Here is an 18,298-nt window from a genome sequence, read left to right as displayed (position 1 = left end):
ATGTATCCATGTTGTCATTTCAACAACTTAAGATTCTGTGAATATAAAATGAATAAATTAATAAGAAATTAGAGGAGCAAAATGTCATTTAAAATCTTATCTATAATTTTTTTTTTTCTTTTATGTCTGGTCTCAACTAATCTTTGAGGTCTATTAAATACTATACAAACCTAAACAATCCACAAACTCGATTGCCCAGAAATTCATCTTGCTTTTACAGTGTTAATTAACCTCAATCGCAGAACACTTCAACAAACAAAAGAAGTGAACAATTCTGGATATAAAGACTTATTTGATATTCAATTTGTTATTGACCTTTCAAAATCAGGCGATAAGATTTATATATCAATATATTTTTCACAAATAGACCGATAATATTACAAAATTAAAACAAGTTAAATATTGTAATTTTTCATGACTAATACATTTTACATATGAAAAAACGTGGATCATTATTTTATTTTTCTCTTAAATGATTTTGGGTCGTCAACCAACCCAGCACATGTTCCGGGGAAGATTTAGAAGTACAATTGAGAAAAAGCAACGTTGTGACCTGGTAATTTTTGTCTTTTGTAAGGCCCTCTGAAAAATAAGCCGACGGGACAAAGAAGGGGGTTGAGTTTAACTTGATCCGGAAAAGTGGTTCAGAATTTGCAGTCTTTAACATGAAAAGATACTTTGTTTGAGTTCCATTTGCCGTGCGGGTCTTATGCTTGTGATTTCAGACTTCTTGGGCTGCTTTTCATGTCAATTTAAAGTAGACTTTTTGGCACATAATTGAAGCCACCCACCCCTCTCATTGATTAATGTTAAAAACGTGCCTTCACACTCTATTCCTTCCTTCTTCTTCTTTGCTTCCTTCCGTTCTCTCTTTCTTTTCCACAAGAAAAGTCTCATTTACTTTCCTTTTTCTCTTGTAATCAAACTACTTATAACACTAAAGCAACGAAATCGAATTTGGAACAAAGGGAAACCGATTTCTCATGGAGGTGTCAACTTGTTCGCCTCTCTCCATTCACTCTCGATGCCTATTCACCCACCACCCCTCCTCCTCACGCCTTCCGCCTCGTCATCATCTTCTTCCCTTACAATCTGTAAATCCTGTCTCTTCTTTTTTTAATATTTCTATAATTTCACATAATAATACCCACGTGTTTCTTCACTCCAATAGTAGTAATCATTTCTCCTCTAGAAAGCGAAAGAAAATTGCTCCAATTTCTTCTGTGTTTGAGCGGTTCACGGAACGGGCGGTCAAAGCTGTGATTTTTTCTCAAAGAGAAGCTAAATCATTAGGCAAAGACATGGTGTTTACTCAGCATTTGTTGCTGGGTCTGATAGTTGAAGATCGCCACCCTCGTGGGTTCCTTGAATCCGGAATTAGCATTGACGCAGCTCGAGAAGCTGTACGGGCCATTTGGCATAGTGGGCAAGGGACGGATGCTCAAGGAGGAGCTGTGTCTGTTGGTAAATTTTCTTCAACTACGAATATGCCGTTTTCTATTAGTACCAAACGTGTTTTTGAGGCTGCAGTGGAGTATTCGAGAACCAGAGGTCACAATTTCATTGCCCCTGAACATATTGCTCTTGGTTTGTTCACTGTTGATGATGGCAGTGCCAGTCGGGTCCTCAAGAGGTGCATTTTTTTTTTTTTTTTTTTTTTTAATGTGCTAGAATGATTTTGGATTGATTATCTTGTAAAGAAAGAAATAAATTTAACACAAAGTGCTTGAGTCTGAAAAAGAATTTGTTTTTTAGATATTAAATTATGTCTCATAATGATCCAATGTATGCTAAGTCATTGAGCATATGTTGCATTACTAATAATTTGTGAACTTCTGTTGGTGTGATTTTAGGCTAGGAGTAAGTGTAAATCACTTGGCAGATGTGGCAGTCTCTAGGCTTCAAGGGGAGCTTGCCAAAGAAGGTAGAGAACCATCTTTGGCATCCAAAGGGATGCATGAAAAGCCGCCTTCTGGAAAAGCTGCTGGTTTAAGGACCTTCGAGAAAACAAGAGGTAGAAATTGAATTTTTTTATTTATGTCTTTAGTTTCTTAATTACAAGAATGGAGAGTAATGTTTTGTGATTGGAATTTCTTTGTTAGGGAAAAGTGCACTAGATCAGTTCTGTGTGGACCTTACAGCTCGTGCTAGTGAAGGATTAATTGATCCCGTCGTTGGCCGAGAGACAGAAGTTCAGAGAATTGTTCAGATTCTTTGCCGTAGAACCAAAAATAACCCCATTCTTCTTGGTGAAAGTGGGGTTGGAAAAACGGCCATTGCTGAAGGATTAGCAATTCGTATTACACAGGCAGAAGTTCCGCCATTTCTCTTGGTGTGTATTTTCATGCGAGTTTGTATTTGTATTCTCACCCAGTTTCAATCAAAATGGTTGTGTTTCTTGGGATGTATTTTATAAATTTCATCAGCTCTTTCATTCGATCTACAGACAAAACAAATAATGTCCTTGGATATAGGATTACTGATGGCTGGTGCAAAAGAGAGGGGTGAATTAGAGGCACGTGTCACTAAATTAATAAGCGAAATACAAAAATCAGGTGATACATTTTGTTGCTACCTTTGTAATCTGGAACCGATTCCTTTTCCTGCTCAGTCTTTGATATGGTTGCATTGCAGGTGATGTCATTCTTTTTATTGATGAAGTCCATACACTCGTTGGTTCTGGAACAGTTGGAAAAGGGAACAAGGGAACTGGACTTGACATTGCTAATCTGTTAAAGCCATCACTTGGGAGGGGTGAATTACAGGTGATTGTTTTACCTTTAATTGCGTTTTGCTCTTATGTGATCATATAAATGACACTGGAATACCTCATGTATGACCATCCTATTTACTTGAAGCAGGCTGTGACGAATTTAGTATATATCTCCACTTGCCTAGAGTAAGTGCCATTATTAGAAATAATAAGGCCGAAGAGTTTGTAGGTCGATGCAATTAAGATATGACTGCCTAGGATTAGATAGCTGAAGTTTACTGGAAAAACAGATGTATGTAATCAACCTGGAGTTGTTGCCTTGCTGGAATTGAGGCCATGTTGAGTTGAGTCTATAGAATGACCTCCATCTAGCAACTTTTCTTGTTCTCCCTTTGACTTGTGGTAATGCTCCTAAGTACAAGATAAAAGATTGCTCTGTTTGAAGGCTCTAAAATCAAGTTCCATACCTCCTGGGAAAAGGAATCTGACTGCCCTTGTTTTTTCCAATAAACATTTCTGTTCTCTGATAAAGTCCCTGTTTTGTTCTTGAAAGTTGTTATGCGTTGTGACAGTGGTTTTCTTCCATCTTACTTACTAAATTTTGAGTGCTGTTTGGAGGTCTGATTGATCCTATTGTGTTAAGGGTGATATTTGTGTTTTTTAACAACTCTGCTTGTTTACTCATACAATTGATGCATTCATTAGTTTTATGCTGTATTCTTGGTACATTAACATTCCATTGCCTGCAGTGTATTGCATCCACTACTCTAGATGAATACAGGACCCAATTCGAAAAGGATAAAGCATTAGCACGAAGATTTCAGCCGGTGTTGATTAATGAACCAAATCAGGTAGTTTTCAATATTTATTTTTATACATCTTTATGAAATATATCAGTTATTTATTTATTTTTTTCATTTTTTTATTGTTAATCCCTTATTCTTATTTGCATATTGTGTGTAAATATTTTAGGAGGATGCAATAAAGATACTGTTGGGTCTGCGTGAGAAATATGAGGCCCATCACAACTGCAGATTCACACTTGAAGCAATAAATGCTGCTGTGCACTTGTCAGCGAGATATATTTCTGATAGATATCTTCCTGATAAAGCCATTGATCTCATTGATGAGGCTGGAAGTAGAGCTCATATTGAGTCATTTAAGAGGAAAAAAGACCAGCAAACTGGTATACTTTCAAAGCCACCTGACGATTATTGGCAAGAAATCCGTACTGTTCAGGCCATGCATGAAGTGGTAACGATATTGCCCCCTTTTTAATCTACTACATGTCATGATCTGCTAATAACCACGGTTTCATATTTTTACTATAAGCAGGTCCAGTCAAGTAGGCTAAAATATGATGATTGTGCCACTGGCATGGATGATACTGATGAAATTGTTGTAGATTCCCCTTTGCCTTCCACTTCAGAAGCTGATGAGTATGATTTTTGTCTGAAAAAATATTTATGAAGATTGTAACCAGTAGACCTGCAGTCCTCTGGGCCTCAGTTTGATTCTAGCTCTCTTGTTGTAACTCTTTCAGACCTACAGTGGTGGGACCTGATGATATTGCAGCAGTTACTTCGCTTTGGTCTGGGATCCCAGTTCAGCAGCTCACAGCTGATGAAAGAATGGTTCTACTGGGTCTTGATGAGGAGCTCAAAAAACGAGTTGTTGGTCAAGATGAGGCTGTTGCTGCAATTTCTCGAGCTGTTAAGAGATCTCGAGTTGGCCTGAAGGATCCAGACAGACCCATTGCTGCAATGCTCTTTTGTGGCCCAACTGGGGTAGGCAAAACTGAGTTAACAAAAGCTTTGGCAGCTAGTTATTTTGGTTCGGTAAGGTTCATGCAATAATCATATTTCCCCCTTCAAATTCTAGAAAAAACGTCAGTCCACTTCACATTGTATGTGTTGAATCTGATCTACTAAAATGGGGTGACCAATCTTCTATTTTCTCTGTTGCCAATTCGAAGTACGAATGATACTTGAAAAGTCATGCTTGATTAGAGTTGTGAATATAGAGGCAAATAGGGGAAACAATTATATAATTGCATTCAGTTATTCATAATATCTATACGGGGCTGTTAATTATTGTAAACATCTCATAGAATAATGAAGTATAGAAATAATAATGGCTGAGACAAATTATGTACACAACAAATGAGAATTTCGAGAGATTTCAGCACTGATTTTATAATCATTATTAATAATTTGGTATATAAATTGTAGGTTTCTGTATCTTTTTAACTGATGACTAAGTGTTGTTCTGAGCAATCTTCTTTTTTCCCACTTTCATTGAAATGATTTTTTTTTTTTTTTTTTTTTGCTTTGCCTTTGACATTATTATTTCAGGAGGCATGCATGCTAAGATTGGACATGAGTGAATATATGGAGAGACATACTGTGAGTAAATTGATAGGATCACCTCCGGGTTATGTTGGGTATGAGGAGGGAGGTATGCTTACAGAAGCTATTCGAAGACGGCCTTTTACAGTGTTATTGCTAGATGAAATAGAGAAAGCCCACCCAGATATATTCAACATCCTTCTCCAATTGTTTGAGGATGGCCACCTAACAGATTCTCAGGTTTTTGCCTTTTTCTTTTATTGCAATGGTATCGGAAAATACAAAACGTTTTCCTATCTAAAGAGGGAAAAATATGATTACAACTAAAAAACAAACCTTTTATAAATAAATTTTCTCCTTAGTTGGAATTAATTAATTGTTTAGTCTGATGTAAAGAACGGATTTGACAGGGTCGGAGAGTATCGTTCAAGAATGCATTGATAGTGATGACCTCAAATGTCGGCTCTACTGCAATTGCAAAGGGTAGACGCGGGTCCATTGGTTTCTTGCTTGAAGATGATGAGTCAAGCACATATGCTGGAATGAAAGCACTGGTAATGGAGGAACTCAAGACATATTTTCGTCCCGAGTTACTCAATAGGATAGATGAAGTGGTTGTCTTTCAGCCGCTTAAGAAAGATCAGGTTTGTCACCTTCAGTTTCATCTTTTTCTATCAATGATGTTTACACTTAAAGTGGTGAATCACAAAAGTGTGTTTGTTTTTCAGATGCTTGAGATCTTAAATATGATGCTGCAAGAAGTGAAGGAAAGGCTTATATCTCTGGGGATTGGGCTGGAGGTATCTGAGTCAGTTAAAGACCTGGTATGCCAACAAGGTTATGACAAGGCTTACGGTGCCCGCCCTCTTCGGAGGGCAGTAACGTCCATAATCGAAGATCTTGTAAGTGAAGCAGTACTTACAGGAGATTACAAACCAGGTGACACTGCCATTGTTGATTTGGATGCTTCTGGGAATCCATTCGTGGCAAATCGATCAGATAAAAGTACGAAATTGTCTGATAGAACATCCATCTTCTAGTTAGTTGACGTATTTTTATAGGTGTATATAATTAATGTGGGCAGTTTTATTTGTAGTTGAGGTGATCTCATTAATTTAATTTAAAGCTGTATATAATTGAAGCTTATATGTATTTCCAGCATTGAGCTAATACATTTAGATATTCAATTCAATGAATAAAGTCATAAACAATATATAGGCACAATTCTTGGAATAAAATCAGTGAACATTTCCGCCACTGCATTGTTACCCTAGTCTATCTATTCTCTAGACTCTAATCTCTACAACTGCGCTGCTTAATTTTGTTAATGTTACTTTTTTCATTAGATATGTTATATATATATTAATATAATTAAAATTTCATATTTTTGTGTTCTTAAGACTTAAGAGTTGTCATACAGGATTACCCATAAATTAATTTGTAATCAGTTATAATAATAATTAAATTAAAAAAATGTATATAATACCATAATGTCATTTAATAAATTATACAGAACAAATGAGATACTCTCCCATCTCATCTATCCTAAAATGTAAGAAATTTTCCCGTTTAAATTTAAATTTCGAATTCGAGAGGCAATGCCAATAATAACCCCAAAATTCAAAAGAGTATTACTAGCTTTACAAAGAGGCATACAAAGAAGCATACAAAGAGACAAATCTAACCCTTAAAAGAAGGGAAAGAGAGAGAGAGAGAGAGAGAGAGAGAGAGAGAGAGAATCATGAATTTTAAGGGTTGAATTTGTCTATTTGTATGTCTCTTTGTAAGGCTAGTATTACTCAATTAAAAAATCTTAAGTTTCGGTATGGCAATGGCGCAATAAAACGCACATGAATTTCTAAAATCCATCAACGAACTTTGCAACTTGGCTGTTGTCGTACAAGTCTTCAAGCCCCGATGCCAAGACTTACAAAACCACCTCGATTCCATCCAAAGCACAATCGACGCTAAATTCTGCCATGATACCTCACCATCACACTAAAATGCGGATCAATTACAACGCCTTACAGAAATGATGTCTGATACATTTGTAAGTGAATAAAGTGAGTTGATGGAGTTTTACACTTGAAGAACTCAGATTGGTTGACAAGGAATCGAGCTTGCAATTTAAAACCAACTCTAGTGTTTGCACTCAACAACAAAAATAACACTTAAAACAAAGAAAAACAAGGTTGCCAAAATGATTCCAAGGCCTAAAGGATCACCACCAGCCAACGATAAACCACACCAACCGTTTCGGCAAGATTGGATAAAGGTTAATATGAGCTCTCACTAGAACTACTAATTTCATTCATCCAAAGACTACCTTACAATAGGAGAAGCTGGCCTTATATAATGGCCTTACAAAAAGTTGCAAAAGTTGCCCTAACTTCATTTAATCTTGGGTGTACAAGTGGCACTAACTCCTAGTGAATCTAAGCCATATAGAAGAAAATTGACTAATATTTGAATTGGTCATACACGGGTTCCAACATGGGAGAAACAAAAAATAAAAAAATGCATGCATTGATTAGCTAAAACACAAGATTCTTAAACTTTCCCTAAGTGGTAAGGACATGGAATCGCCCAAACCTTATAACCTAGTTTTTGCCAAATTGGGTAATGCTTGTAGCCACCCATGTGTTCCCTTGTCTCTAGCATTTAATGCTCCCATATGCTTTCCTTGATTCTCCCAACAAAGTTTGAATACTTGAACTACTTTTGGTGGGAAATTTCCCAAGTAATCAAGCTACATCCAATTAAAGGCATTGAACCCAAATAGTCAAAATCCATTTTGGGCCACTTAGGCTCATGATGAATGGCTTTACTTACTTGGGCCAAATTTTGAGCCATAATATCTCCTTGGGCCGAGTCCTTGCTCTTGCCTTCCACTATGCATTTTCCTTGGGCCGAAATAATCTCACCTTCTTGAGTAATTTCTTCAATAGGCTTCACTTGGTTTCCATGAAGGTTTTTGTTGGGCTTTGCTGGATTCTTATCAATGTCGCTTCAACCTCAAATTCTATCACCATCTGATACTCAAACCACAACCGAAATGCCGACTAAGAATGTCAATCTGACTTGACGGTCGTGGTCTTCTGAGCTTCACTATCTTTGTGAGATGATGTGTAGTCGCGACCTTAGAAAACACCTTGTCACGCATCTATCGGACGTTGAAACCCTTCAGCCGAGACTCAACTTCGGCATTAAAATTGGCTCCGAAGCCGGTGAAACTCATGTTAGATTGTGTGGGGCAACTCTTTTTACAAGGTAAAAAAGCCTACACCAAGGACACTCCCATGATTCATCTTGCCAGGCTTTGGTTCTTGTGTTAGAGTTCTTCCTCAGATTGATTTCTGAGAGCGAGAGCCACACTGAGATTGATAAATCGATAAAACAAGAGGTCGAGAAGGATTCTATTGCATGGAGAAAGAGACTGCTTAGTGAAGGAGGTTTGAGTAAAGCTTGTGAGATTGATGCCAGAGGCTTACTTCTGTTCGTCGCTTGTTTTGAGATTCCTAAAGTTTTTAAGAATGAAGATGTTAGGGATTTGATTAGGTTTAGTAATTTCATGGAGATTGTGATTTCCTTAAACGATGTCGTGTTATTATTGCAAGGGTTGCAGGCATGTGCTCGTTCTCACTCTTTTTTGCTTTTTGTGTTTTCCATTTGTTTGGAGAGCGGGGAACGGAATACATACATTTTAGATTAATGACGTAAGAATAAAATTATACCATATAAAGAGACACGATATTTACATGGTTCGACATAACCCGCTTACATCCACGAATGATTGAAATCTATTATAGTTTCATAAACATGATATACAAGAGTACACAACACTATAAACTCGGTACATAAAACAGAGTGGAAACATCCTAGTTTCTAATCACGCTCAACCCAATACCTAGAGTGAAAACAATCCCAGTTTCTAAGACACTCTCCCCATGGTGTTTAATAACCCTTACATCAAATACTATGTGTTCTCACATTTTCTCATAACATTGAATTGGTTCTCACTCATATATTTGTAGATACAATATGGGATATATTTTATTTCTAATAGGATTCATTGTCCAATTCCTAATAAGTTTCTCATAATTTTATTCCTATTTACAATTGTATTCTTTATTAAATAGTTTTCCTAAATACATACAATTTTACGTAGGAATAAATAGGAAAGCGAGCCACAATATCCTAACACCATCATCAATGTAGCTATTTTTGAAATTAGGATAACTTGTTTATTAGTAGAATGAGCACACCTATAGTGATGTTTGATTTGCCATGACTATTTTAATTTGCTTTGTTTATTTCTGTTATGCCACACAAATTGTATGCTTAGTCCTGTTCTTAGTTTAGCGTCATGAAAGTGTTCTCTGATGGATGGCAACACTAAGTACCGATGAAGCACAAATTACATTACATTGTGAAACTAGTTTTCTTTTTTGGTGAATATCTAGTTATTGAATAGTCAGCATCAATGTGTATGGTTATGTATGCATGTGTAATTTTTCTTCCTCTAGGAAGACAGAAACCAAAGCTGGTTTGTGATGGACCCCAGACTATCAAATGGTATAACCGCAAGGGGCAAAAAGGGAAAAGCCATGCATGACAGGGGGAGCAGCGGTACAACAAACATGAAGAGTTAGTTACTTCATTTCCTAACAATTTAACACTTTTCCACAAGGAGATTGATATATTCCAAAACATATAATACATGGAAAAATAATCCAAAAAGAAATTGGTTCCAAGAAGTTAAAATTCAAGCACAACAAAATAAGTCTAGCAAAATGAAAATAAAAAACCTGCCTAGACCAAAAAAGAAAAACTTGGAAAGATATGTCTTCAGCCTTTACACAACAAAACACAAAAAAAGGGCTCAAGCAAAAGCAACCCTAGAACAAAACCTAAACCTTAATTTGTAATTACACCCCGTATCACTCCATAACTAGAATTACCAACTAATTAATCAAAAACCTAAACCCTAATTTCCCAAATCACCCACAACAAACAATAATGCAAACAATTTTTTTTTTTTTTAAAGAAAAATAAAAACCCTAATCCACATAAAAGATTACAATAGAACTGCACAAAACTAGAATCAAAATAACAAATTGAATACAAAACAATGTGAAAAAAAAAATAATAACTCACCGTTACTATCGCAAACTTCATATTCCATAAGAAGAACCGCAAAAAATTGAGTTCTTCTTCCAAGAATGCAAACAAAACAGGAAACCGAGAAACTCAAAACGATAAATGAAGCTAAAACGCGGGTTTGTGTAGGTTTTAAAACTTAATTTATTAGTAAAATTAAATGAAAATTAAAATTCTAAAATTTAATTTGAAAGAAGGCTTTAATCTAGGCGAGGAGTCCAAATCTCAATTTAGGCCCCTTCCTAATAGCATTAATATATTAAATATATTACTCAACTAACTAAGAATTTTATTTTTCAATTAATATTAACTATAAATATTTAATATTAATTGGGATAATTAAATTAGTACAATTAATACTAATATATTTAATAAAAGGAAAAGAGAAAGAATAGGTGTGATATCATAGAGAATATAGTGGAAATTGTTAGGAGGAGCTAACCCTCGAAGATCAACCTGTGCTCATTTCTTTATTGCTGTTCTTAATACTATTTTACATTTACTTTCATTGTAGTACAATTCACAGATCCTTAATACAAGCATCATTACAATTGAGTCGATCTTTGTTTGTATTTTGATCCTTGATTGATTTTGGATTGTTGTGATTGATTGAATGTGGAATTGATTGAGTAATCTCAGCTGGTTCCATCAAACTAGTATTAGAGCCAAGACGGATTTACGGTATGGTTGGTACAAGGATGGAGAATAGACTAGATAATGTTGAGAAGGATGTTGTCAAAGTGACCGAGACGGTGACTGCAATGAGGGAGATTTTAATGGATATGCAGAATTGGATGCGTAAAAAGGATGAAGAAGAGGAGGAACGAAGAAGAAATTTAGCTGGCAATTCGAGTTGTGGAAGGGTAGAACACACTGAACACAGACCTCACGAGAATCTGGCAAATCAAGGCAAAGCTAATGGGGACATACTGAAGATAGAATGCATGAGAACCAGCGAGGTAGCCCTTCAGGGGAGGAATGGAACCAAGGTGGTGAAGGATGGTATCGATGCGACTAGAATAACCGGAAACTGGAGTTGCCTATTTTTTCCTGTGAAGACTCGTACGGGATAGATATTCAAGGTAGAATGCTATTTCACTTTTAATCAGATCGCTAAAGAGCACCAGGTGGCGACAACCGCACTTTGCATGGAGGGGGAAGCCCTTCACTAGTACTAATGGCTGGAAATTAGATTGACGATAAATAACTGGCAGGAATTCAAAGTAGCCCTCTCCCAAAGATTCAGTGGAACACAAGAGGTGAGTCTTTTAGAGCTACTGATGACCACTAAACAAACGGGAACAATATTAGAATATCATCGTTGGTTTGAAAAAGTGGCGACGTTAATGGCCGGTGAAAAGGAGGAGGTGCTAACGACTGCCTTCCTGAATGGGCTCAAGCCTGAGGTGAAAGCTGAAATAAAGCTTCAACAGCCCAACCTTATAACACAGCCCAACTCACTTGTTAGTGTAACCTAATTGGCCCAAAGAGTGGAAGAGCGAAATCGGACTGTGGAAGAGGTCAGACTTGGGCCTATTCGCTCAAATAAGTGGACCCAATTTGTTTTTGGGCCACAAACTTATGCCCAATCAACCCGAATCGATGAATCCAACAAAAACCAACACCCAAATGACCTAATCCAATATTCAACTTCCCACTCAGCTCCAAACCCACCTCCACGGCATACCCAGAACGGGACTTACTCCAACCCCAACTCATCTTCGTCGGTCAACTTTGAACCAAACCCATTTCGGCAAGACTTCCCTTTCTAGAGAATGACTGAAGTTGAGATCCAAAGAAAGAGAGAAGGGCTTGTGCTACCGTTGCGATGCGAAGTACTCACTAGGTCATCGATGTGGGGATAAGCAAGTACAAGTGTTGTTGGTGGAGGATAAGGACTCATAAATAAATGAGTTGGGCACAAAGGAACCAAAAGGTGAGGAAGAAACTTCAAGAACCTTGCAGCTTTCCATCAATTCGAAAGAGGGCATAAGTGGACCCAAAACTTTGAAGCTAAAAGGAGAGATCGTAGGAAAAAGTATAGTGGTTTTAATTGACAACGGTGCATCTCACAATTTTATCAATCGACAGATGGTTGAAGAGCTATGACTTCCGGTGGTTTCAACCAAGCCTTTTAGAGTCAGGGTAGGGGATGATTACAAAGTGAGTTGTCAGAGGGAGTGTCGTGAGGTGAAGCTGCAATTGCAGAACATTTTAGTATTCCAGAATTTCTACCCCTTTGATATGACCAGTGCTGATGTTATTCTAGGTATTGCATGGCTGAAAACCTTGGGAGAGATTACCACGAATTGGAAAGAATTCGTGATGAAATTCAACCGGCCTAAAAGAGTAGTAGTTTTGGTTGGGGATCCCTTCCTGAGTAAAACAAAATCGTCACTGAAGAAAATAATTAAAATGTTGCAGTATGAAAGACCAGGCTACTTGTTGGAATTTAAAAATTTGAAGTTGTAGGAGGGCGAAGAAACAACGATTGATAGCAATCTTTCAACTCTGTTAAAGGAGTACTAGACCTTATTCGAACCATTGCCAGGGCTACCACCAGCAAGGGTACACGATCATGTTATCAGACTAGAACCTGGAGCCCCCGTCCCTAATGTTAGACCCTACCGGTATCCATATTACCAAAAGAATGAGATAGAAAAGATTGTACGTGAAATGCTGGTTTCAGGAATTATTAAACCGAGCATCAGTCCCTTTTCCAACCCGGTACTTTTGATAAAAAAGAAAGACGAAGGATGACGCTTTTGTGTCGATTATTGGGCGCTTAACAAGGTCACCATACCCGATAAATTGATTATTCTGACGGTGGATGAATTATTTGATGAGTTAGGCAGCGCCACTATGTTTTCAAAACTCGACCTTAAGTCCGGGTATCATCAAATACGGGTCAAGGAGAAAGATATCCATAAGACAACCTTTCACACACATGAGGGGCACTACGAATTTCTTGTAATGCCTTTCGGGTTATCAAATGCCTTGTCAACCTTTCCTCATGAATAGCATCTTCAAACCATACTTATGTAAGTTTATCTTGGTTTTTTTTTTTTATGACATATTGGTTTATTGCATTAACCTGGAGACACATTTGTACCATTTGAGGCTCACATTTCAGATATTACTCGACCATCAGTTCGTGGTTAACAAAAAAAAAAAAAAAAAAAAATACTCCTTTGGGTAGTCTCAGTTGGAATACTTAGGTCACATCATTTCCAGTCAAGGTATTGTTGTTGACCCTTCCAAGGTGGAATGCATACTGAAGTGGCCTATCCCAAAGGATGTCAAAGCCCTCCGCGAATTTCTAAGACTAATCGGATACTATCGGAAGTTCGTCAATGGATATGGGAAAATCGCCTTACCTTTAACCAATCTTCTCCGCAAGGATTTCTTTATTTGGATTGAATTATCACAGAAAGCTTTTAAAGAGCTGCAATGTGTTATGACTACTGTCCTAGTCCTTGTAATGCTAGACTTCTCAAAGACTTTCATCATTGAGATGGATGCTTCAGGATATGGCATCAGGGCTATCCTAATGCAAGAAGATAGGCCCCTAACATTTTTGAGTCAAGGTCTTTCCAATAGCTCACAGCTTCGATCGGTTTATGAGAGAGAGCTGCTGGTGGTGGTTCTAGCCGTGCAGAAATGGCGACATTACTTATTGGGATGACGTTTCATCATTAGGACCGATCAACGGAGCCTCCACTATCTAAATGAGCAAAGGTTATAGGACGAAGAACAATACAAATGGATAATCAAGTTGCTCGGGTTGGACTATGAGATACAATACAAACCAGGGTTAGAGAATAAAGTCGCTGATGCCTTATCTAGACGTGATGGAACTGTCAAGTGTATTGCCATTTCGGTCTGTTACTTTGCCAAAAAAGAAGAGTGGGTAGATGTCATTCAGCGAGACAGCAAACTGCAAAAAATTTGTCAAGACCTGATTACTGATCCTTCTAGTCATTCACATTTTAGGTTAGTTGGTTCCTTACTCTACTATGACGATCGCCTTGTTTTGCCCAAATCTAGTTTCCAAGTGCAATAGCTTATGCAGGAATTTTACTCCTCCCCCACAGGAGGTCATTCTAGTTATTTTCGTACTTACAAGAGATTGACGCAAGTGATATTTTGGGAAGGCATGAGGCAGGATGTCCAAGCTTATGTTAAGGCTTGTTTCATTTACCAACAGAATAAATACGATGCATTCCAACCCGCAGGCCTTTTACAACCTCTGCCTATCTCCTCTTAGGTTTGGGAGGACGTATCCATGGATTTTATTGGAGGACTTCCTAAGGCTCATCGAGTGGATACTATTTTGGTCGTGGTGGATCTACGAAGTATAGCCATTTGCTTCCCTTGCGTCATCCTTATACAACTCAAGAAGTCACCAACCTGTTCCTTAAAGAAATTGTCAGGTTGCATGGCTTTCCCCGCACTATTGTCTTCGAACGAGGTAGAGTTTTCATGAGCCTTTTCTAGGGAGAAATATTTAAACAGTCCGGGACACAACTCCACATGAGCACAACCTATCACCCTCAAATGGATGGTCAATCGGAAGTTGTCAATCGTTGTGTCAAAACTTATCTCCGTTGTTTTGTAGGTCATTAACCTTATCATTGGCCCAAATGGGTGACTTAGGCGGAGTATTGGTTTAATACCACTTATAACCGTTCTTCGGGAATGACCTATTTTAAGGCTCTTTATGGCCAGGACCCTCTCATCCTTTTGAAATACAGTGAAAAATCTTTAGTTGTGGATCAACAACTGGCGGAACGCAATACCATTTTGGATGACTTAAAGCTGAATCTCACTAAAGCCCCCAAAAAAATGAAACAATATGTCGATGGTAAAAGGCGAGAAGTTCACTTTGCCATAAGGGACTTTGTCTACTTAAAATTCCAGCCTTACCGCCTTAAGTCCCTAGTCCGTCAAGTCAATGAGAAGCTCAATTCCCGCTTGTACGGACCCTTTCCCATCTTTGCAAAAGTTGGTTAGGTTGCTTATTGCCTTACCCTACCTTCCACAGCCCGCATACATGATGTTTTTCATGTCTTTCAGTTGAAAAGAGCCACTTCCACACCCCTTGTAGCCTAGCTCCTTCCTGACATCCTCACAAGTGACATGGTTTTGCAAGTTGAACCTAAACAGGCCTTGCGTACAACGCCTGCTCAATGGTAGCTATGAAGTATTGATCAAGTGGAAATCACTTCTCCATTGTGACAACACTTGGGAGGATTATGCCTCCATATGTCGCCAATTCCCTTCTTTCCACCTTGAGGACAAGGTGGCACTTCTTGAAGAGGGTAATGATGGACTCCCGACAATCAAATGGTATAACCGCAAGGGGCTGAAAGGGAAAAGCCACGCATGACAGGTGGAGCAGCGGTACAACAAGCATGAAGAGTTAGTTAACAAAATAATCAAGGGAATAAAAGGAAATGAGAGAGAATAGGTGTGATATCATAGAGAACATAGTGGAAATTGTTAGGAGAAGTTGACCCTTGAAGATCAGCCTATGCTAATTTCTTTATTGCTGTTCTTAATACTATTTTACATTTACTTTCATTGTAGTACAGTTTACAGATCCTTAATACAACCATAATTACAATTGAGTCAATCTTTGTTTGTATTTTGATCCTTGATTGATTTCGGATTGTTGTGATTAATTGAATGTGGAATTGATTGAGTAATCTCAGCTTGTTCCATCAGTTTGTCTAAGGAATGACAAAAAAAAAAATTGTGTTCTATATGATGATTATAGTTAGAAACATGATTTGATAATACTGAAACTGACAGTAAGGAACAAATTTTAGAAGATAAAGGAGAGAGAGCAGAAGCAATAATAGATTTTACCAAATATTGATACTACCTCTCCTGCCTATATATTTGGCTATTGTAGCATAATGTCACAACCAACCTGCTTGACAACCCAAGCAACGTACACGATGTTGTAGGCAGCTGACACAATAGCTTCCTACAAGCTGCTAAGGAGTTCTTCATGGAGAAGAAAGCTCCAAGGAGGTTATCAACTCCTTCATAACTAAGCAACCATCCTTGCTTCAAGGCTAAGGACCTTCAAGGTGAAGGAACTTTATCACCAATGAGCTTCAATGTTAAGCAAGTTCATGGTTAAGCAAACTTTATGACAAAGGAGCTTCATAGTTAAGCAAAATTCATAGCAAAGGAGCTTCATGGTTAAGCATCACTAATTTCAAGATTGCCAACTAGCATAACTTAGGCATAAAGCATTCAATGTACATAGACATTTGCTTGAGGAGGTTTTGCCCATAAATAGGACACTCCACTTTGTGCAATTCATAATGTGTAGGATACAAATTTTCAGCAATATAGAGTTTACAATTTTCTCTATATTCTTATCTTGCTCATTTTCATTGCTTCTAGTCTTTGAGTTTGTGTAAGTGTAAGGTTGCTTAACACCTTCTCCTAGTGTTAAGGCTATACGAACTTAGCCAAAAAAACTAAGGGTGTGACAAGTGGTATCAGAGCCTTGGTTGATATAACATCGGTTGTTATATAATGGCAAAAGATATTGTCGCTGCAACAAAGAGATCCAAGACATCTGAAATTAAGACTTCCCAAGAACTTGGTTGTTCAGAGAAAGTCAACCCTGACCCCAACCCCAACCCCTCAAGATAGAAAGGTAAGTCCAAAGACTTTATTTCTAGTCTTGACTCATGCCTATCTCGTGTGAAGGAAAGGATGAGCACACAATCAGATGAGCTAGATCATCACGTGGATGATCTAGAGACGGAGTTTACCAAAATCCATACTGTGGTGAAAGCCATGATGGTCCAATTGGAGGAGTAATTGAGGACCAAGATGGGGAAAATCCGTGAGAAGTTCATGAGGGAGATCGCTAAAACATGTCATGTGTTCCAGATTGAAATCAACATCACTCTTGTTCGCTTAGATGACGTGCAAGCTGATATAACGAGAAGCAAGTGCGCAATAGTTGCAAGGCCCAATAGCAGCGCCATTGAAAGCCAGAGGATTGATGTTCCAAAGCTTAAAAGCTTTGGTGGCTCATGCAAGGTACATGAAGTTGACAACTTCTTGTGGGAACTAGACAAGTATTTTCGGGCTGTAGGTGTCACGGAGGAGATCTCCAAGATAGAAACTAAAGTTCTCTATCTCACTGATATCGCAAGGTTACGGTGGAGGAGAAGAGAAAGAGACATCGAGAAAGGTATGTGCACCATCTCGAGCTTTGATGACCTCAAGAGAGAGCTTAAGCAACAATTTTTTTCGGAGAATGACGAGGATGAGGCAAGAGCATGTTTACGAAGGCTCAAGCAAACAAGATTATCCATGACTATATTAAAGACTTCACCAACTTGATATTGGAGATCCCTGATATGTTCGACAAAGACTCGCTCTTCAACTTTATGGATGGGTTGCAATCGTGGGTGAAAACAGAGCTGAGGCGCCGAGGAGTCCAAGACCTTGCGACAGCCATAGAGATTGAAGAAAGCTTGATAGACTATAATAGCTCAAAAGAATCCACAAGGAAACCCAAAGATAAGAATGGCGGCTTTGCTAAAGGTGTGGGAGACAAAAGGCAATCCAAAGAGAATAGTTGGGACACCCACAGGACAGCACCTCATCCAAAGGCAAGGACAATGGCAAACGTTGGGACAAGAACTCTAACAAACCCCACAACATTTGCTTCATTTGTAATGGATCTCATTAGGTGAAAAATTGTCCAGAGAAGAAAGCTCTTACTTCCCTCATAGCTAAGCATCAAGAGGGTAATCAAGCCAAAAGCAGTAGAAATAGGGCACATATGGGATCGATGTAACTAATCAATGGGATCCAATCAGCACCAAAAACGCAAGCCAAAGGGTTACTTTAAGTTGATAATGCTATCAATGGGAAGGCCACGAAAACCATGGTAGATAAGAGGGCTTCGCACAACTTTGTTTCAGTGAGTGAAGCACACCGGCTAGACCTTAAAGCCTCAAGAGGTGAGGGCACCATCAAGACAGTCAACTTAGTGGCACAGCCAATCCATAGAATAGCTCAATGAGTCAAAGCCACT

General features: G+C 38.2%; 1 protein-coding gene across 1 annotated transcript; it reads left to right on the top strand.

Annotated features, from left to right (window-relative positions):
* The first annotated feature begins 983 nt into the window (after positions 1-983).
* Positions 984-6,318, top strand: LOC116135685 (chaperone protein ClpD, chloroplastic). Its single transcript, XM_031421402.1, has 12 exons — positions 984-1,633; positions 1,854-2,014; positions 2,103-2,332; positions 2,447-2,555; positions 2,635-2,765; positions 3,463-3,564; positions 3,686-3,967; positions 4,049-4,152; positions 4,257-4,551; positions 5,068-5,301; positions 5,472-5,705; positions 5,790-6,318. The coding sequence occupies exons 1-12, from the start codon at positions 984-986 to the stop codon at positions 6,099-6,101; spliced, it is 2,844 nt and encodes a 947-aa protein (XP_031277262.1). The 3' UTR covers positions 6,102-6,318.
* The last annotated feature ends 11,980 nt before the right edge of the window (positions 6,319-18,298 follow it).

This window comes from Pistacia vera, unplaced genomic scaffold, assembly GCF_008641045.1.
Source record: "Pistacia vera cultivar Batoury unplaced genomic scaffold, PisVer_v2 Contig302, whole genome shotgun sequence".
Taxonomy (NCBI): Eukaryota; Viridiplantae; Streptophyta; class Magnoliopsida; order Sapindales; family Anacardiaceae; genus Pistacia; species Pistacia vera.
The sequence above is the reverse complement of the archived record's forward strand: the minus strand, read 5'-3'. Positions and strand labels throughout refer to the sequence as shown.

Bases quoted from the DNA above. Each gene is read 5' to 3' on its own strand.
- LOC116135685 (XM_031421402.1), top strand. From the start codon at position 984: ATGGAGGTGTCAACTTGTTCGCCTCTCTCCATTCACTCTCGATGCCTA. The intron at 1,634-1,853 runs GTGCATTTTTTT...GTGTGATTTTAG, and splicing joins GCCAGTCGGGTCCTCAAGAG to GCTAGGAGTAAGTGTAAATC. The intron at 2,766-3,462 runs GTGATTGTTTTA...CATTGCCTGCAG, and splicing joins TTGGGAGGGGTGAATTACAG to TGTATTGCATCCACTACTCT.